The sequence below is a fragment of the Hypomesus nipponensis genome, chromosome 2 (assembly GCF_054491055.1).
Source record: "Hypomesus nipponensis isolate SF chromosome 2, ASM5449105v1, whole genome shotgun sequence".
Lineage (NCBI taxonomy): Eukaryota > Metazoa > Chordata > Actinopteri > Osmeriformes > Osmeridae > Hypomesus > Hypomesus nipponensis.
Genome location: NC_140362.1, coordinates 10149039 through 10169659, shown reverse-complemented (window position 1 = coordinate 10169659; position 20621 = coordinate 10149039). Strand labels below are relative to the sequence as shown.

General features: G+C 44.8%; 1 protein-coding gene across 5 annotated transcripts; it reads right to left on the bottom strand.

Annotated features, from left to right (window-relative positions):
- Positions 1-1044: 1044 nt before the first annotated feature.
- Positions 1045-20206, bottom strand: LOC146300709 (carboxypeptidase Q-like). 5 transcript variants are annotated; one of them, XM_084704862.1, is made up of 9 exons: positions 20053-20206; positions 19137-19566; positions 18267-18474; positions 17761-17968; positions 10343-10454; positions 10160-10251; positions 9029-9230; positions 8089-8228; positions 6721-6812 (listed from the first exon to the last, which is right to left on the bottom strand). In XM_084704862.1, the coding sequence occupies exons 2-8, from the start codon at positions 19564-19566 to the stop codon at positions 8131-8133; spliced, it is 1350 nt and encodes a 449-aa protein (XP_084560988.1). In that variant the 5' UTR covers positions 20053-20206; the 3' UTR covers positions 6721-6812; positions 8089-8130. The 5 variants fall into 5 exon arrangements, with proteins under 5 accessions (XP_084561003.1, XP_084561008.1, XP_084560978.1 ...); XM_084704869.1 differs by lacking the exon at positions 6721-6812 and adding an exon at positions 6821-7997; XM_084704877.1 differs by lacking the exons at positions 6721-6812; positions 8089-8228 and adding an exon at positions 1045-1466.
- Between the last annotated feature and the right edge of the window lie 415 nt (positions 20207-20621).

Genomic DNA, 20621 nt, shown 5'->3' with positions numbered 1-20621 from the left:
ACTGAGGGCCTGGAATGGAATGTAGAGAGAGAGAGCGAGCGAGAGTTTGTGTATGTGCACGCGGGGAAGATATCCACGGCGAGCGGAGCGGAGAAGAGGCTGTATTTTCGCTCTCTTTATGTCTTAATTGAATGATGCAATCTTATCCCGCACTCACATGGAGGAATGTAAACATCTCCCATTTAGAAAACAAACATGGTTGTTTCTGTGGCGAGAGGGAGAGAGAGAGACAGAGAAAGAGAGATAAAGAGAGAGAGAGAGAGAGAGAGAGAGATAGAATGGCATTACTGTATCCCTGAACATCTCAGGGACAACACTGAGGGCACAGACAATGAAAAACTAGACAGCTATCTAGGCTAACAGAGTTTTACAGCTATATGTTTACCCAGAGCTGCTGAGGTCATTTACAAAGCACTGCTCCAGTAACCAGTGAGACTGGTTACTTGAGACGAGTCATAACAGCTTGTGTTGACTGTACAGAGCTCACTTATGAAAAAACAAACATACAAACTTTGATTAATAATGTTTTTCCATCGGTTGCTGGGTTATGTGAAATGAATATAACATCTGACACACAGGCACACGTGCCCCCCTCCCCCACACACTACACACACACAAATAACTAATAGGCAGAATTATATTCGGGCAAGAGACGCTTCACTATTGGTACAGTATATGCATAGGCCTACTGTGTATATGTATACTGTGTGTGTGTGTGTGTGTGCATGAGTGGGTTTGTGTAGCCTAACCGCCATGCTGGGACTGTTGACAAAACCACTGCTCTTTCACCTATTTGGCGGCTTGGTCGGTCCCTGTACTCTGCTTACAGACAGAAATGGTCCCTGGGGCTGAATGCAGCTTCCTCTGTAACCTGCTCACTGAACACACACACTGATGTGACTTGTTTCTTATTTTAGTAGTTCTTATTTTTCATGTTCATTTTTTTTTTTTTTGGGGGGGGGGGGTCCATATTAATCTAATCCTTGTTGAATTAATATTCAATATACTAACTGTTCAATTATTTAGCCGTAGTCAATAGTGGTGAGTAATTTATTGATCCCAAAGGGAAAAAAACACTTTGCAGCAGGAAAGAAGAGGAAATAGGAATACAAAATACAGAATACAAATACATGAAAAACAAATATACAATCCCCAAAATTGTACACAGGGTGAAACACAGTGCAATAAAATCACGGGGCAATAAACACAGGCCTATCTATGTATTTACAACTTAACATACATCGAGACATTGTTTCCCTGAATACCAAGCTCTCAACTCTTGTGTTACACATTTTGTGTTTCAGTACACATCAAGCCAAATGTTTGCATGCTAAAGATGTACAAAATAAATAAATGAATGAAATTAATTTAGTTAAAATTGCTAAATTTGCACACAAAGAAATACGTATTTTGCATCAACAGGAGCGAAAATGTCAGCCTACGTCCACTAGATGGCGGTATATAACCTGTAGTGAGCAAAGAAAAGGCCCAAAAGTGATGAGAACAAAGATCAAACACAAAGCTGCTGATACCTCCAGTTCTGTACAGAGGCAAAGTCCAATTACAGGAGGTGGAACCTGGCGAAACGAGATTCTGTTGGATGATTAAAAACACACATTGTAAAGAAAGCAGACAGTACATACAAGAGAAGATGGGTGAATGTTAATGAAAATACCGCATAAGGGGAGAAAGAAGGGGAAAAGGGAGAGAAAGCGATGACTCAGAGATCATTATCATATAAAATGCTTTAGCTCAGGACGATCTAAAGATTTCACGGTTATTACCATAAAGAAGATTAGAGATTAAAGGCCAATAAAGATTCACATCTCTCCCTGGCTGGATTAAACATTTTGAGATGCAGTGTTGTTTATGTGTGGGAGATTTGTGCAGTGACTTCTGGAAACAAGCTATTTCCAGCCAAATTGCCAAAGACCAGATACAGAGTGAAATCAGGTTAACGAGAAAAAAAAAAGAAAAGAAAAAAACACACACAAAAAACAAGAAAACAACATTATATCCCTATTTTGGTGTAACGCATTTAACAGCCCCTGAACATGACAGCCTTGAATGTCAAGGGTTTTAGATGTGTCACACTTAGTTCTGCTGACTAGACGAGAAATCAGACCGGTTGTCTGACGGATCTGATATGTGCCTGACTAATGATAAGAATAATAACTACTACTAAGAATAATAATATGTGCACTACTGTCTTATTGTCAGTTTTTTTTTCCAACGTTTCCGTGATTACTTGAAAGAGAAAGAAAGATTCAGACTTGATATTGTCTTAGTTTTTAATGCTGGGCTAGATGTCGGTAGAGCTGACCAGAAAAATGTCCTTCTGCATCCCTGTTGCAACACTGCAGAATCATTGTCATTTGAATCCTCCTCGCATGCCTTTTTCTTCCCCTTTCTCTCTCCATCCCTCTTTTAATAGCTTTTCTTATTTCAAAAAACATCTTACAAGACAACAAAGATACAAAAAACCCTAAACCTTGAGTCTCTGTTTCGAGGAAACATTTCAGTGTGTTTGGCAAGCTAGGAGACAGGAGGGAACTAATGCTACACTTTCTCTCTTGTTAGCAGCCCAACACAGCAAGAGCAGGCTCAAAAACACATCATGGAGTTGTTATGGCAGCAGAAATGACTTGACTGGGGAGCACGGTCAATCATCAGTATTCAAGGTTGGCTGTAGACATTGTTTGATCTTTCCTTATCCCTCATCTTTCTCTCTCTCTCTCTTTCTCTCTCTCTGTCTCTCTCTCTCACACACACACACACACACTCACATTTCCCCCTCCTGTGAAAGGGGCTGCAGGTCTAGAAACAGCTGAGGCTGCTGGTTGTGGCCCAGCTCTTGGGTAATGACCCTCCATTGATGAGAGAGCAATCTGGCAGCCCTGTTCAGGAGACACACACACACACACACACACAATCAAACTGCCACAGATGCTCTGACCTGCACATAGAAGGGTTGGAGAAAAGTTCTCTCCACAGGCACGTACAACCTCTCAAGCAACCTTCTCCTTTTATCTCTCCTATTCTCCTCGAGCGTTCTCACAGAGCGTTCTCTGTTGTGTCCTGTGAACGTGAGCCACTAACAGTTAGCGGTGGTGCCGTAATGAGTCCTGAGGCACGCTGGTCGACAACCGTTGAAACGTTCTGCAAACCTCAATCCCATGGTAAGTCTCTGACCATTTCTGTCAAGAGCATTCCGCACAGCCCTCCTCCTTCTCAGTTTCACCTCAAGCTCAGACATAAATGGATCTTACTAGATCTTACTAGATTCTGAGTGTACCGCAATACCTCCATTAAGATACCTAGTGTATCATAGTTCCAGATGCTTGTGCAGCTATGCTTTCTAACCAGAATGATGTCAAACCTTGTCAGGGTATTGCCGGATTTATCCGTAATACTCTCTTGACCATGTGCCCGAATTAACAAGGATCTACTCATTTCGGTCTTGCAAACCGGTTACATCACTGTTGCTGGCATCTCCTCTTTCTCTCTGTGGTACCATCACGTATCATGACTCATCATGTATGTCACATGGTCATTGGTCAGAATTTACTCTCCAGACTGAGAATCTCAGTCTAATAATGAAGGTGGCTGATGTACATGTGAAAACTGTCTTTTCTCATTGAAATGCAGATTTTCTGTATACACGAAGCTTGTGTCTCAGTGAGGTTAAGAGGTTGTTCCGTGTGCCCCTAGAAGGACAAGTATAGATCTAGGAATGCACTTTGTGTAACCTCTGGAGAGCGTGGAAGTAGATAATAGTCTTCAAACTTAGTTATGACCGCATCACCTGTGGGCCGTGTCCCATGTGCATCATGCGTGGAATGTGTGCTGTTTAAGGGCATGTTTTGGTGGTTACTATATCTGTACTGTCCAGCTCATGTTTATAATTGCTATCTGAGAGATGTTTCTCACTCGTGCCAGCCATTCTGTTGTGGATTGGTGGCATGATCCGACGTGGTTGCTTATTAAACCGAGTCAACATTTTTACATTGTTGTGCATCCTTGGCCTGCCTTGACAGACATCTCATCCTAACACTAATCCTGATCTCTCCAAGGCCATTCCCAAAGTTGTTCTCCATTCCAGCCAGCAGGGGACCACCCCTCGCACGATGGGAGAACAGCAGCCTCCTCTCACCTCCACCCATCAGCTCCATGGAGGTATTGTTGAAGTCAAGGCCTGGACCAATCCGGTTTCATCTCTGAATGGGGGGTAAGATTTCCTCATAATACGTCTTACGGCCAGGAGCCTGGAGCCTGCCTTTCTTCAAAGACATTCCAGATCTTTCCCTGCTCCCTGATTCACTTCAGGTGCGTCCTAGCCTGTGTTGTTTCCTTTCAGGCATTTTCTGTCTATTCTTTCTCGCTTTCAGGCACATCTAGTGTGCAAAATAAAAAAAGTCAAATCAGGAAGAAAGACTTGCCTTAAAGACAGGTTAGAGGCCAACTTTTAAGTGATTGAAGGGGTAGTAAAATAACATCCCTCATAATGTTTTGGTTATGGAAAGTAAAGTAACCCAGAAGGCAAAGGGCCCCGAATTCCATCCTTCACTCCCTGAAGTAATCTCAGATCTAACATGTTTAAATAAATGAAAAACATGTGCTTCCGTCCACAGCTGTCATCAATCCAGGCTTGACAAATCAGTGACTATATTGAGAGCTAAGGGGAGGCAGGATTAGGGTCTTCCTAACCTCACAGAACATTCATCAACAGTACGCATCACCCAGTGATAAAGCCAGTGTCTGAGTCACAGCGACCTGTCTGAGGTTGTACCAATGTCTGGGTTTCCACATTCACCAACGCTCACCAACGCTGACAAACACTGACGTCATCTACTGACTTGTGCCGACATGTATAGACTGCGGTTGCACACATCCTTGTACTTCCTGTTGCAGTGAATGTCCCTCCCCCAGGCTCAGGGAGAACATGGTGACTTGCTCCAGAAGGAACACAGAGTTAGGAACTGGTGAAAGCCCTGAGGTTGATTTAAGGAAAGCTCTGAAGTTTGTTAACTGTTTTAGGAGTGGCTTGCCAGTCATCACAGGTAGTAAAACTACCTTAACCCTTGTGTTCTCCTCGGGTCATTCTGACCCATCAGTCATTGTGACCCACCTTCGTTTGCGACAACTTTACCGCATACAAAAACAAAGTGAAGCATTTTCTTTTAACCAATGGGCTGTCTCAGACCCCCCACATTGCGAAGGTTAAAAGAAAATTATTTTTATTTGCTTTTGTATTGGGTAAAATTTGGTAAACACAACGATGGTTCGTTATGAACCTTTTGGTCATGTGACCCGAAGGCAGCACAAGGGTTAATTTCTCTCCACATCTCAACTGCTGACACAGTAACAATGACCTTTTGATTCTTATATTAGTAAAAAAAAAAGTTTTGCACAAACCGACTTAAGATATTGTAGATAGAATATTTTACTTTTAATACTATTTTATTTTAATTGACGAAATGTGTCATACATGTTTTTATGAACTCGTTGTTGCACGACAGGGTTGAAGCGGGCTACAGATTCCCCATCTTTGGGAAACCTACCAGAGTTGTCAGTGTCTGATCTAAACGGTCAAGCCTGAGGCGGGTTAACGTTCCTGTTTCTCTGAGGTAATAAACAGTACAGAACAATAGTTCATGGTGTGGGTTCAATCACACACAACCAATTGCCAATGCTATCCAATGCTGGACTGTGGCCAGGCATGTTTATCTTCACAGGAGGATCCAGAGACGAGTCCTCGTCTTCTTGAGTGACCCGCAGGTCAGTGGCTGGCAGGACATCTAAGGGTTGACAAGAGTGGAGGAGCTGGGAGATAGAGGAGAGGAGTGGATGTTTACCTCCATGTCGGAACTGATGTTGGACTGCTGATACGCATGTTATCTTCCATGGAAGAAACACACATGCAAAACACACCTGCTTCCAGTAATGACGTCTTGTCTGTGCGTGTGTGCGCGCGTGTGGTGGGGAAGGAGGGGGGGGGGCGTGTAAGAGAATAGATTTAATGTCTTCCACAGTCTTAACCATCTTTAAAGTTGCTGGAGAAAGTACAGCATCGACAGTACAGACTAGCACATTTTAAGAAAAACATATCCAGGGTACTTTCACACAAGGTACAATATGTTTATTCAGACCTCAAAAGCAGTCATTCTGTTACCTTATGGGTTGATGCAATAACTACTGTAAGTGTTATGCTGCAGCAACAGTTAGGCTCTACATTTTGAATCTTAATGGCTACAATCACATTCACATTTCACACCAGGTGTATAATTATGTACAACTGACACTTAAATTGAGAATGCATTACATTATAAGTTACTGAAAGGATGTATTATAAAAGAAAATGGACAAACATTAAGAATACACCATATCCAATAGCATTCATTATGTTTGGCCTTACAGTATGAGTAAAGTATCAACAATCTGAAGGACACCCGTTAGTTTTTTTTGTAATTTTACAGCGATTCATGTAAATCTGGATTTAGTTGTGCACAAAAATAATTGTGTAAATTGAACAGCTTAGAAAAAGTGCTCTATGTAGGTTTCACATACAGGTCATTGTTTATCATTCCTGAGAGGGAGAGGTCATTTTAGATCAAGTTGTTCCTGGAGGTTGGAGGCCCCTCGGTCGCTCTGCTACCTGGGCAGCATGTCCTCCAAGTCTGCCACCACAAACGCCACCACGGCCCACAGCGCCGAACACAGGTTCATCTCCAGGGGGTCTTGGACACTCATGGTGTCGCCCTCGCTGTGGTGGAACCAAAAGTACTTCCTGTTGGCGGTGTGTAGGCTGGCGCCTGGGCAGAGAAGAAGAGGGATGAGATTGAAAAGGCATGGAAAGGAGGCAAGAGTGTGTGTGTGCACTTCCCCCTAGCCTTTCTGCACTGTAATCACGTTCCCTATCCTCGCTTCTCATACTGTTGACAAAGTAAATCCTTGGGCTCATTACGGATCCATTACGTTTGTGTTTCAACTTGTGATGGAAACTGTGAGACAAACGCAAACACAAAGAGGCCCTGGGATCCGGGGCGGAGGGACTGCATCTGGTAGCCGTTAGGACCGGGGTTTAGCGGTCTGCTGAGTGCACAGCTCCTGCATCCCCTTCAGCAGCAGCCGCCTGCGTTTCTGCTCGCTCTCTCCTGGGGTTCTGCTCTCTCCCTCTCCTCCTGGGGCTCTGCTCTGTCCTTCTCCTCCTGGGGTTCTGCTCCCTCTCCCCTCCTGAGATTGTGCTCTCTCCCTCTCCTCCTGGGGTTCTGCTCTCTCCCTCTCCTCCTGGGGTTCTGCTCTCTCCCTCTCTCCTCCTGGGGCTCTGCTCTCTCCTTATCCTCCTGGGGTTCTGCTCTCTCCCTCTCTCCTCCTGGGGTTCTGCTCTCTCCCTTCCTGAGGTTTTGCTCTCTCCTTCTCCTCCTGGGGTTCTGCTCTCTCCCTCTCTCCTCCTGGGGCTCTGCTCTCTCCTTATCCTCCTGGGGCTCTGCTCTCTCCTTATCCTCCTGGGGTTCTGCTCTCTCCCTCTCTCCTCCTGAGGTTCTGCTCTCTCCTTATCCTCCTGGGGTTCTGTTCTCTCCCTTCCTGAGGTTCTGCTCTCTCCTTCTCCTCCTGGGGTTCTGTTCTCTCCTTCTCCTCCTGGGGTTCTGCTCTCTCCCTCTCCTCCTGGGGTTCTGCTCTCTCCCTCTCTCCTCCTGGGGTTCTGCTCTCTCCTTCTCCTCCTGGGGTTCTGCTCTCTCCCTCTCTCCTCCTGGGGTTCTGCTCTCTCCTTCTCCTCCTGGGGTTCTGCTCTCTCCCTCTCCTCCTGGGGTTCTGCTCTCTCCTTCTCCTCCTGGGGTTCTGCTCTCTCCCTCTCCTCCTGGGGTTATGCTTTCTCCCTCTCCTCCTGAGGTTCTGCTCTCCTATGCATTACAGACTCTACCGTGTCAATTTTTTTGATGAGCAGCAATCAGGAAATTCTTCACTTGCCATTGGGAGGGCCAACAGCAAAGAAACAACTGGGACAAATGTTTTGTTTAGTAAAAAGTACTGAACAACAACTGAAATAAACCAGCTTGAACACAAAATGTTGTCAGTACATATACATACGGCAGGCCACCGTGGAGCCACCACAACCAAACGGGTCTCGGGTCAGTAGTTTGAATCGTAACCATTAGCTTTAACGATGATGGTCGTACTCCACGCTACACTTTCTGGAGCACAGAGTCGGTGAGCGTTAGGGTGTGTGGCTGCAGGAAAATGGTGGATAAAAGGAAGGGGGTTTCCTTAGCTGGGTGGGGGGATTCATGTGGTTACAGGATTTGAACGGTGTGGTTAAGGGTCAGGGTCCAGCTCATACTACTCTTCTTGAGTGTTTCTCCAAGTTAGGTCATTCACTTTCAAACCCACTCTACCGAGTTCTTTATCAACCAGTTTCTCTCTAACCAAAAGCCAGGACTTGTTTCGAAACTTGAAGTTTGAATCAAATTTGCCAGCGCTAGAATCTATTATTATACGGAAGGATTGTTCAAAATACCCTCCATCTCCCTACTGGTTCCTAATTAGCCTTGGTCTTGATTATCTTCACCTTCGCTCTTGGAATGAAACCATTTTAATGAGTCAGAGCAGAGTAGCATTCTAGTTAAAGCTCCTATAATTGTTTATATTGCAGAGTAGGCCAGATACCAAATTCTACTGCCATAACAAATGTCCGAAAAAGTCAACGCAATATACATGATGTTGAGTTCTCTTTTATACTTCCTTTTTCCTCTTTATATTTACCAAACATTACAGGCCTGTCTCGTTGCTATGAATAATGTGATTTTCACTTCTATTATCCAAGAACCCATGTTTAAGCAACTTCCACAGAAATAAAACACAGTTACCACGAGAAACTGAACTGCTAATTGAGGATGTGTGACACACTGTCTGGAAAGGACCTGGCTGTTCGGCTGATTATCCAGCTTGAGACTTAGACACCATGTGTACGTGTGTGTGGGCGGCTTGCAGGGTCACACACACACACACACGCACGTAGAACAAGACCCACCAGGCACGCCGGCGTCCATCCACATGGAGATGTCGGTGCCCTCTCCGTGATCCTCCAAGGTGGTGGTGTTGATGGGCTGTAGCAGGTTCATCACCTCTCTCATCACCGCCCTGGCACGGGCGTTGCCGGAGAACTGCAGCCCCAGTGGGGCAAACGTGCCCATGTCTGACTCCATCACAAGGTCAAAGTTGGAGATGTTCGCCTGGAAATGCAGACAAAAAGAGGGAGAAAGACAATTTACGCTAATTAAGACGTCTTACAACACTAACAACCCAGATACTTGTGTCATGCTGCCAGGTTTGCTGTTCATTTACATGTAAATCTTGGTAAGCGGGGGATTTTTATTTTTTACTGTTTTGTGGAGGCTTAGAGAAGGAATAACTTCTGCCACAATCAAACGTTCTTCATAGATAGTAATACTGAAATGACGGAAACGGCTAGGAAACACCAAAATTCTACTTAACAAGCAAGCCCCAACTGGTATTCTCTATCAGTGCCGTTTCATCTCTACATAATCATTTCACATTTCAGTAAAATAGCTTTCCAAATGAAGACAGCTCGCCATCCCCCAAAAGGTATATGCTGCAGTAAGTGTTGCCCACAGTTGGCTATGTCACAAGGATGAAAGGGGGTTCCAAGACTGAAATAATTGAACCCTTTTTGTCCTTGAACCACATCCAACTATGATTTTTCAATATTTTATATGCAACCACACAGAAAGTCAGAATATAGGCATGTAGTTACTGTGGTCTAAAGATGATTCTTTCTTGAACAGTATGCCCTGTATCTCTCCATGGCCCTGACAGAAGCTGAACCCCTACCCTGCATCATGGAGGGAGGTATTCTAGCTTATAAGCAGCTAAGAACCAATGAAAAACCAACTGTTCTTAGGCACAATGCCTGGCCTATTGAAGACAATGTATTTTTCCAGGGTATAGATAACATCCCTTTCATAGGGGATGAGACACATGTCTAACTCCAGGGCTTCTTCAATATAATGACTGGCATTGAGTTGAATAATGTGTGCGTGTTTAAAAATAATAAAAAAAAACATTAAGTAGCATGCATAATGACAGGATAGCATTACAGTAGCGTCTGGGCTAAAGGGGCTGTCCTGACTGCTACAGTTACCTTGTGTTGCTGGAAGTACTGGGCAGCGCCCACCCCTCCCTGCTCCTCTCCTGTCCACAACACAGCCCTCAGGGTCCTCCTGGGACGCAGTCCTACACACACACACGCACACGCAAGAGGGTCAACAGCAACTGCAACCGACACTGAACACTTAGTCAATGCAGGTCGACTGTCTGCTCTCACCCAGGTCCTTGATCAGAGACAGGGCCTCCCAGGTGATCATAGCGCCACCCCCGTCGTCCATGGCCCCCTGCCCCACGTCCCAGCTGTCCAGATGGCCACTCAACAGCACCACCTACAGGCAGGGAGGAGCGTTGGTCAGTTAACAGAGAAACGGCATGTCCGCTTCTCAGTGTGCAAACACTACTGCAGGCCGCAGGGACTTCCCATATTTCATATACACATGGTTTGTAGAACGGAAGCAAAGACCGAAATGTTGGATTATAAAAAGTTTCATAGAAAACGTTGGTTGGTAAAGAAGACTTTAGAAAACAGACGTTGAAATGCGCGCTGTTGGGCCAGCAGGGATAAGAGTGTACATGGAGAGAGAGAGAGAGAGGTCTACTGGGGTGAGGCGGCTTTGAACGGACTGAAAATACCCCAGCAGACCTCCTACTGCTCTGTGTGACATGCGGTAAAAATAGAGCCATCGACTAAGCAGTACGCCTCCGAATACTGTAAAATAGATTTACATTAAGATTATATCGAAATGAATGAATTCTGACGTTTTAAGGTCTTCTGAATGGCCTTTCTAAACCATCTAGGACTGTTATTTGGATCTGTGAAAAGAGACCGAAAACCATGTGATGGGTTTGCCATCATCCTCCAGAAGTGACCTCTGGGACTGGAGCGTGAAATCAAACACTAAATATCACATCCATGACTTGCATTTCATTTGATGTTTTTCACAGTTCCTCAAAGTTGGCTTAGTTACCATGCCAACAACACACAGCATGCAGAAAAATAACACTTTACTTGAAAGGCGCCGTCAAAGCCGATGTCACCAAAAAGAAACAAATTCCGGCCAGTCTTTCACATTTCAACCATCTTCTGATTCCTATTCATGCCTACTTACACAAAAGGGGAAAGCTGATAACATCCCATATTCACCATTCCCAAACAGCCATGGAACTATTCGTAATATTAAGCTTTCACCAAATCATCTCCAGCCCAGACATCTCTTCACCAGTTCCCATACCTATACCCAACTCTGTCTCCTAGTCCCACTATACCCAACTCTGTCTCCTAGTCCCACTATACCCAACTCTGTCTCCTAGTCCTACCCGTGTCTCTTCACAATTCACACATGTGCACAACACACTGGCCGCAGTGCCCAACACCATATCACATCAATAAACACTCTGAACCACAACATGGCCGCCCACTCAACCGCACAGCATTGCAGGTAGCCATAAATAGGATTCATCGAAGCCCGGTAAGAGGTAGATATGTTGATAGAGATGAAGAAAATGGGTCCCAGGAGCCAGGGAAACAGAGGAGGACTTAGTGAAAAACACAAGATCCTTCGAGGGAGGGTTGTTGTCCTGAAATCCAGAGCTGGCTGACAGTTCTGGAGCCGGAGTTCAACATCAAATGGACATTAGACTCATCCATTTTCATGCTGCACTTTGAGGGAAATTGATGATGATAGTTTTCAGATAGAGGCTGCCAAGATCTTGAGGTGTTTCTATTAAAGCCTTGAGAAACAAGGAAATGGAGCTTTATAACCTCACCTCTCCTATATCCCTTAGTATGCATCTCTAGGTTCATGGCCATCGGGCAAATGTTTGACACATTTGCTGGGCAGGGTGGATGCCAAAGCATGGCTGTTGAAACTTGCATTTGGAGAATTACTCCTAGTAAACATCTGACGCGTGAGGCCATTTGCATGAATCATTTCCTAATTGCGGCTTTACTTCTGAAAGGCCCTGCAAACAAGGCAAGTGTCTTAAAAAAAAAAAGCTAAAATTTAAAAAACTAGTGTAAATTCAAATCCCTAATCAACATATACTTGCTGAATGTTATTTTTTCATTTAACAAAAATACTTTTTATAACACTACTACTACTACCAGATTCACATTTTAGGATCATGACACCAAATCACATTCCATGACTTACAATACATTAACTCTACAACAAAAATCTCAAATGTGGTAAGGATATGAATTTTGGGATTTTGAATATTTAAGGCTTAATTACATTAGCTGGTTTAATAAGTACCGTGGACCAAAATATACACCACCAGACCACTTAAACTGTCAAAATATGTTTTTTTTTTTAATGTATTGTATTTGAGTGAAAGGGTGTTATTTTTTTATTCTTTAGGCTACAAACCTACATCTATAATTATTACTAATGGAGCCTACTGTTACAGAGATAACCCATTTCACATACCAAAGCTGCTTCCATGCAAGGTTTTGAGGTTGGAATAACTGCAATTGTCTGGATCTAGCTAAATCAAAAGCTCCAGAACATAACAGCACTGGATTATGTTCCGACAGGATATGAGGCCACTGGTCGTGCATATTTCATTTCCTGTGGCAGATGATAAACGAGAGGTCTGGGCCAGAGGAATTAGAAGCACAAGACCCGCTCCTCGCAGCTGCAGACCCCATCTCATGATCGCACAATCACATTAAGACATACATCCCCTTTATGCTTGTTTGTAATAGAACAGCGGTACTGGAGTAAACTGAAGAATATTTGTCTCCAACACCAGTTCAATCCAACTTGAACACAGAATACTGAAACGCAGATACCTTGACACTCTGCATACTGGTGTGAACAGCACCATTTCCCCCCTCTTCCGAGCCGAGAAATTCCTGAATTACAGATTTGTGGAATGAGGAGATGCTGTCAGGCAGGTCTGGCAAGGTCCAGCACATCTGACTGTTCCACGCTTCAAATGCCTAAAAGTAATTCATGTGTCAGCTCGTCATTCTGTGGATATAACACTTGCTGCCCATCGGTTTTACAGAAGGGGATTTATTTGATGTGTCTGCAGTGACATTGTCCTGCTACAGAGACAGCCAACTGGCTGGCTGACTGAAGAGTGAGAAAATACCTTTCAGTCTCAAGGTTCTGTTTGTTCATAAACCGGCACACACACACACACACACACACACACACACACACACACACACGGTTGACTGGACAAAAAGACATGGTGGATCTCATGTTGATCTCCACGCAGATCACTTTTTGTCTAGTATGACTTCCATTTGGGTCCCCCCACACACACACACACACAGACAACTGCTACCACAAAATCATCTTGTTCAGAAAGATTTACTGTATAAAACACTTGGAGGTACAAATCACAGAATCACAACCGAAACAACCTTTGACTGCTACTTCACCAAAATATACCCCGGAGCGTCCATTTTGTAATAACTATCCTATCTTTCTACCAGTAGAATCATAGAAACAGGCCAGCCTAGCCTAGCCAACACCCCCCCCCCCACACACCCTCATCCACCCCTCCTCCTCCCCCATCCACACCCCACCTCACATTTCTAGAGATAAAAAAGGCATCAATTAAGCAGTCACTCAGAAGATGAACGCCTTTGACATCGCTCTGATAATTGTCCCCTCTCCTAGAATATGGCATCGCCGCAAGAACGGCTGCCCCCCTTCAAACTGCAGAGTGATTTTCTTTCCAGAGACAAAAGCTTCTTGACTGACAGGGGGAAGTTGCCGCAGGGGGATCTGACACACTGAAGGTAGCCTGTCAAACTGAGTGAGGTCGGTTATGCAGTAGGAGACGTAGGCGAACAGAGGGAGGACATGGAAACAAAGATTGGGAGGGGGGGGCACACTGCACATGGATGATGAATGGACTGTAGAAGAAGTGAAGCTGATCCCTCTGTCTTTGTTTTCCACCGCCTCTTAATGACAACAGTGAGGTGTGTGTGTGGGGGGGGGGAAGGGGGGGGGGGTGAATGGGAGTGTGGCTGGAGACTGCTTGTGTGTGTGTGTGTGAGGCAGGATGGGAGAGCGAAGGAGGTTTGGAGTACAGGTGGGTGATGCCATCTATCACGCATCGTTTGATTGATTGATTGATTCCTCCCCAGCGCTGCCCGCAAAGGCCACCACTTTGACCCAGAAGAACTTGTCGTTTGAAAGCCAGCAGGGAAACTGGGCATGAAGGAGAGTCAACAGACCCAGGCCCGCTCAGTCATGCCACTGCACAACAGTGGTACAGCTAAACCTGACCACCGATTCACGAAAACCCAGACAGAGGGAAACCAACCCTATCCTCACAACAGCTAATATACTTCTAGAGAAAAAGGGCGTAATTGCCTGTCATTGTGAAGATTTCATCCTGAAGATTTTACAGTGGCCTCGACCCATAAGCTTGTTTCTTGCTAGGCAACCCAGGACTGTACTGATCTGAGGAAACATCAGCCTTCATTCATATCTTCTTTAAAAATCTTTTGCTCGTGACACCAATTACTGCCACGGGCAGGCCACATGACAGGCACACTCCCTGAACCAGTCACTGAATGAGTCAGCCAAGACAGGAAGCTGTCACTCAAGTCAACAGCAAGTCAACACACGCCTGCCCTAGCAACAGCGGCCCACGGCGCGGAAGCGCAGAGTGAGGCCCAGTTCAGCGCTGATGTGACTCACTCACGGATTGATTAACTGTCACAATGTTCCAATCAGTTTACAGTAAGGCTCAAGAAGCGCTAAAACTCTGATGTAACAAAAGGGCCGTTTCATCCATACGTCTCATGGTTGTCTCCAACATTGTCCATTTGTATGGAAAGAAAGAAAGATTAAATTGCTTGTCGAGGTGACATCAACCTGGTGAAGACAATTAAAAGCACTAAATGAGTTTGCTTTACTGATGAGGACACAGAGGGATTACAGCTGATATTCATATTACAGCTGAGGCACTTGCTTCACTTGCATCAGATTTTCAATAGATGAGATGAGACACTGGAATGCTACTTACATGTCAAAAAAAAGTTTGACAAGAGGATTTGAAAGTAAGCGTATTTGTCCTTGAGAAATAGTCCAAGGCACGCATTTCACAGATTCAATTTCAAAAACTTTTTTTGTCAAATACAGCATCCACCAGGGTAATCCTAATGCTGGTACTTCACACTTTTTCCTTATTGTATGCCATAAGAAAAGTTGGATTTAGAATGGTGATTTTTAGTGTGCCTTGGACTAACCATCTCATTTTAGAGTACATGCAATTAGAATTTGTTACAATACCAATTTAACCAACCAAAGTAAATAACTTCCATTCACACAAACTGTATTAGGCTGTAGTCATCCGCAAGACACAAACTGATCCATTTTCCCTTGATGACCCATAGAGGTCACAGGTCAGGGCAATAAAGGAAGAGGAGGTTGATGACCCGGATGACTCGGAATGTAGTCACCTTCAAGTGTCGAAACAATATCCCGGGCTCTCAGATTCACACTTCCTGATGACATCAGAGCAGGGCACAGAGCAAACAGCTGTGGGAAGCAGCAGTCAGCAGAGGGATGGAGCAATCTTTCCACATGACATCACCCACGAGGCTGACTGGTGAAGGGGGGGGGGGTGTATACAGACATATACAGCATGATCCCAACTGAACACGCTGGAACAACTGATTTGTGACTTAAGAAATGTTGATACCAAGTTGAACCTGACAATCTAGGGTTGCAGATGTGCATGTACAGTATGTATACATACCGCTTGAAATATTAAATACAAACCGTTCCTTGGCACTAACCACTGAAATGCTGTGCAGTTCTGGTCCTTAATTATATGCTGCACTTAGATGCACAATTTGAAGGCCTACGTCACTTCAGGTGAAAGGGTCTGCTACATAAATCAAATCAAGCAAACGTGCATAGCGCCAGAATGAACAAAGTGCCATGGAGTTTACAATACCATTCCAAATCACAACACAAGTCTTCCTCTAAATATGTGCTATATTTCAAGGGTCTAAGAGCCCACCAACAGCAGTATGGAAGCATCTGGAGGGCTAGATCCAAGCTGCATTGAGCCTCGTTTGATAGCCTTTAGTAGATCTTTCCATTGCCAACACAACATACATCCACATGAATAATTTCATTTTGGCAGTATAAACCCCACGGTGCATAGCACCACAACAACATCAACAGATTCTCCTTCCAACAGACGAACAGCTGCAGCAGAGTACAAACTAGCGCTGGGAGTGACAGCAGCGGTCCGATGTTGGACTCGAGCACACACCAGCGCAGTGACAGTGGTGTCAGATCTTGCGCAGAGACCTGGCGCTAGGTGGCTAATGAGAACCTGTGTGGGCACGCACGGCTGGAGGTCTGAGCACATTTATAATGACCCGGGTATGGAGTGGGCTGGCTGGGCTCATTTGTTGCTCTCTGTCCTCCGGAGAGAGATTTTTTTTTTTTTTTGATTGACATTCCAATACCAAGCTGGCTCTCTAATAGGATCATTGGAAGAGGGTGGGGGCAATGGTGCCCATGCTGCCCTGACTAGACTACATATAAGGTCACACACAACGGCACGCGAAGAGGAGTGTTCCCACACAATCAATATCGAGCACCAGTCAAAGGTTTGGACACCTACTCATTCCAGTTTATTGTTTTGTACTATTTTGCACAGTGAATAATAACGGTGAATGCCAGCCAGCTATATGTGGTAGCCACCTGGAAGGATTTGCCAACAGAAGGAGTGCACCCATAGGCGACATTTGTATGGTTCTGCATTGGCTTCTTCAACACCAACTACTCGGAAAACGATGAGAAGTCGCGAGGCCTCAATGTGGGCAAGGCTCAACATTTTGATTGACTAATTGACAATTGACTTGAGGCGGAGGTAACATTCTCAAATGAGACAGCAGATTGCAAAAGAGCGCACTATTAACTCAAAAGAAAAAGGCATTCCGCTCCAACTGAATTAAAAACGAGCCAACTTTGCTCTGGCTCAGTTATGGAATACTGAACTATATACAATGACATTTTAAGTGTAGGCTAATGGTGGGTGTGTGGAATATGAATTTTAGGAAAGAATACAAAGTATTCTGTCACATAGTTGCAAGACAATGACATAGTCTATTGGCAAAACTTGTCTTGCTGGCTATTTTAACATCCTTTGTGAGTCTTTCCTTTCTGGACATGTTTGGTTTCCTAACCACACAGTGGCCTATTCATAGGCTAGTTATTGCTTTATTCAACATGACTATAACATAAGGCAACTCGTCACCTTAAGCATCAAAACTCGGAAACGGCTAAAAGCTCATTATAGCTTACTATCACTCCTTAAATGAAAACCGAAGCATTGTAAAAACCAGGATCGTATAACCAAGTCATGAAACAAAGTTACTGAGATGGAGACAGGTAACATCAGGCAGTTTTGACTTTGGAGAATGTTACTTCCGGCTCAAGTCAACTGTGTTTGGTCAATCAAAATGAGCCTTGCCCACATTGAGGCTACGTTGAGCCTGTTGTTGGTTAATCAACGTTGTGCATCGCCCATATTGAGCCACGCCCCAAATTGCACATTATTGCAATGAGGGGTACTTGAAAACGAATGCACCCCCACCCTCCCTATTCCCAAGCCCTGCCGTAAACCCCCACCTCATGCATGTACCTGTTCAGAATGCTCCATGCCCTTAATCTCAGCCACGGTGTTAAAGGAATCAGCATCAGGCAGGGTATGAGCATCCATGCTGAGGTGGACCAAGATCTTCTGGCCTCTGCGGGCCATCCTGCCCATCATCTGGGCGTCCTCCACCGTGATGCAGGCCGTGGGGATCCTCCTCACCCCCACCTCGTAGTCTTGCCAGCCTGTATGAGGGCTGACAGACACGACAGGCATATGGGTTACACTACTAGCACAGACCTCCCAAAGCTACCAACTCCATCAACTTCCCCCTTAATTCAAACACTGACTACAACAACATCACAGGGGCTCATGAGTATATACAAGCATCATATCTGATCTGGAACCAGTCAATTCAAGCACCTTCAAAAAGTGAAAGCTGATCCCAGAGAAATAAGCTTCTTGCTAGACACAAGCCCAGGGTTTGACAAATACCAATCAGTAAATCGCACAGATCGATCCTGAGGTGGATGGGATTATATGGCGTTGCCCACCTGTTGATGGAGAGGGGGGTGATGGACCTGATGAGGGAGGCTACTGCTCCCACCCTGGCAGCTTTGCTGGCCCCCAGCTCGCGGTACTCAACAGTCTCCCCATAGCTGACGAACGGCTGGTTGAACACCACAATTTTCCCTTCCGCCTCTCCTGCCCTCCGCTCCAGCTCCTTGAACGACTCCACCACCAGCACCTCCGCCTGGATGCCTGACCAGGGAAAAGATGAGGGGTCCCAGTCCAGCAGCAGCCAGAATGTTTAAGAAACATGTTTCTAGTAGCTGCTAATAGTGTTACCATAGGCTTGTGTTCCATCTATAGCCAACATAGTTATATCTATAGACACAGTTTAAGTCTCATCTTGCGTGACAGCTGGATTTGCGAGATCATGACCATGCGAGAATCCATCCACCCATCCAAGCTCAAAGTTATTTGTTTGGTCCAAACCACTTTGGTTCGGGCACAAATCAGCTTCCTATGAGGAAGGCAGCTGCAGGCATGGTTAAAGTTAGTCCGTGATAGACAGGTGGTTCATCCAATCACCTGCAAAGGTGTTGCAAGTAAAGTACCTGCCCTTCTCCAAACAGTTCCGAAGGACGACTTCCCAGATGGTTGTGTTATGAACCATCTGGTGACGTCAGGTTAGTTCAAGGCCTCAAGAAGTCAACAAGTGCTATTATTTCAGCTATCACCCCTGTGACCCGTCAGACAACACTCAATGAGAGTAGCATAACCTATGTGTCTTGTCTTCACACTTGAGAGCTGACTACGAAACCATCAATTGTTCAGCAGTGATCTGGGGAGGTGCTTAGCAGGGTGTTGGGGTTGGTAAAGGGAGACACATAGCACCTGTGTATGTAGTGTGGCTTTACCTCCTACTGGTGTGCCCACACTGCTGCCCAGCCCTAGGATGGCAAGGGTGTGGTTCCTTGGCAGTAGCATCACAGCACTCTCCTTCCCCCTCACCCAGTGAGGGATCTTTGCCGGTTCTAAGTGAACATTGTCCAGGCCATCTTTACGCAGGCTGTTATACACATACTTAATGGCCAGGTCCAGGTTCTGTGATCCACTAACGCGGTTCCCCACGGTATCTGTGAAGTCTGCCAGCCGGTTGTAAGAGCGGTTCTGAGCTTTGCCATTGACGGCCAAGTCTATGATGCTTTTAGCCACGTCTGCATAGCCGGCTATCTCCTTGGCTACATGTGAGAAGGGTTTCACATGGTGTAGGTTGCAGTCACATTGTTTAACAAGTAGGTAGGGGAGGACAGCTAAGAAAATAAGCTTTCTCAACTGTTTAATCATCTGGGGGGGAAAAGACCACACATTTAGATACATTGTTGGAAATACCGGGAGGACACAACCCCCCCATCCAGGGAAAAATAGGATTTGTCCCCCCCAATAAATCACTGTAAACACAAGGAAATTATTAATAATTTACATTTAACATATTACAATGTAGGCTAAGTTTTACAGCCGTAATTTGTGTCCTCCTCAGAAATTGCAATTGAAAATATCATATAATTGTTCCCCCCAAAATTGATAACAGATTTTCGCCACTGTTTAGATAGCATTACTCGAAACACTTCGGCAGTGTTCAGCTGTTAAATACTAGCTAGCGGACAATTTTGGAATCCCTGCCGAACGCATTTTTTGGGTCTCGAAAAGAGGACATGTCGGGTTGAGACAACGTCTGGTCACCCTAATTTATGTTGTCACGCATGCTGTTCTGTGCAGCAGTGTTATGACATTCTCGCAACAAGAAAAAGACTAAGAAAAAATCTGACAAACCTTTGACTTTTCGGTTTGCAAGATGTTCAGAGAAACGTCTATTCACTACAACTGATACTGTAACGGTATTTCCTGTAGCTAAGTAACAACACTGCGGTTCTCTGATTTTAGTCAGTAGCCTAACTTCCGTGATAGCATAACAAATGAATACGGAGTAACAGTGAGGACATATAGTACAAAGGAAGTTTATGGGTTTCCTACATCGCTGCCAGCTGTACCCTGTCATATTCAATTGGATTAGACAGTGCCTAACAAGAAATGTAGGAGCGGTGCTTTAACTTTGCTGCCAGTGCCTTTGTCAATTACAGCTCCAACGTTTCGCACAGGCTTGTTTTCTACCATCTTCATGTCATTATTGTGACTGTCAGTAATCAAATTACCAGCAGTTGACCGTTTAGCATCTTTTTAACTTAAGGCCCACTAATAGGCCCACTCATCGCTGATAACTATGTAATTTTGGAACTTTCATCCAACATTCGATTAAGTAGGCGTAGTTTAGGTGCAAAATCATCGTAACACTATTTTCAAACCGAATTTAAATGGAGCTTGCATCAATATAAGTAAAAAAA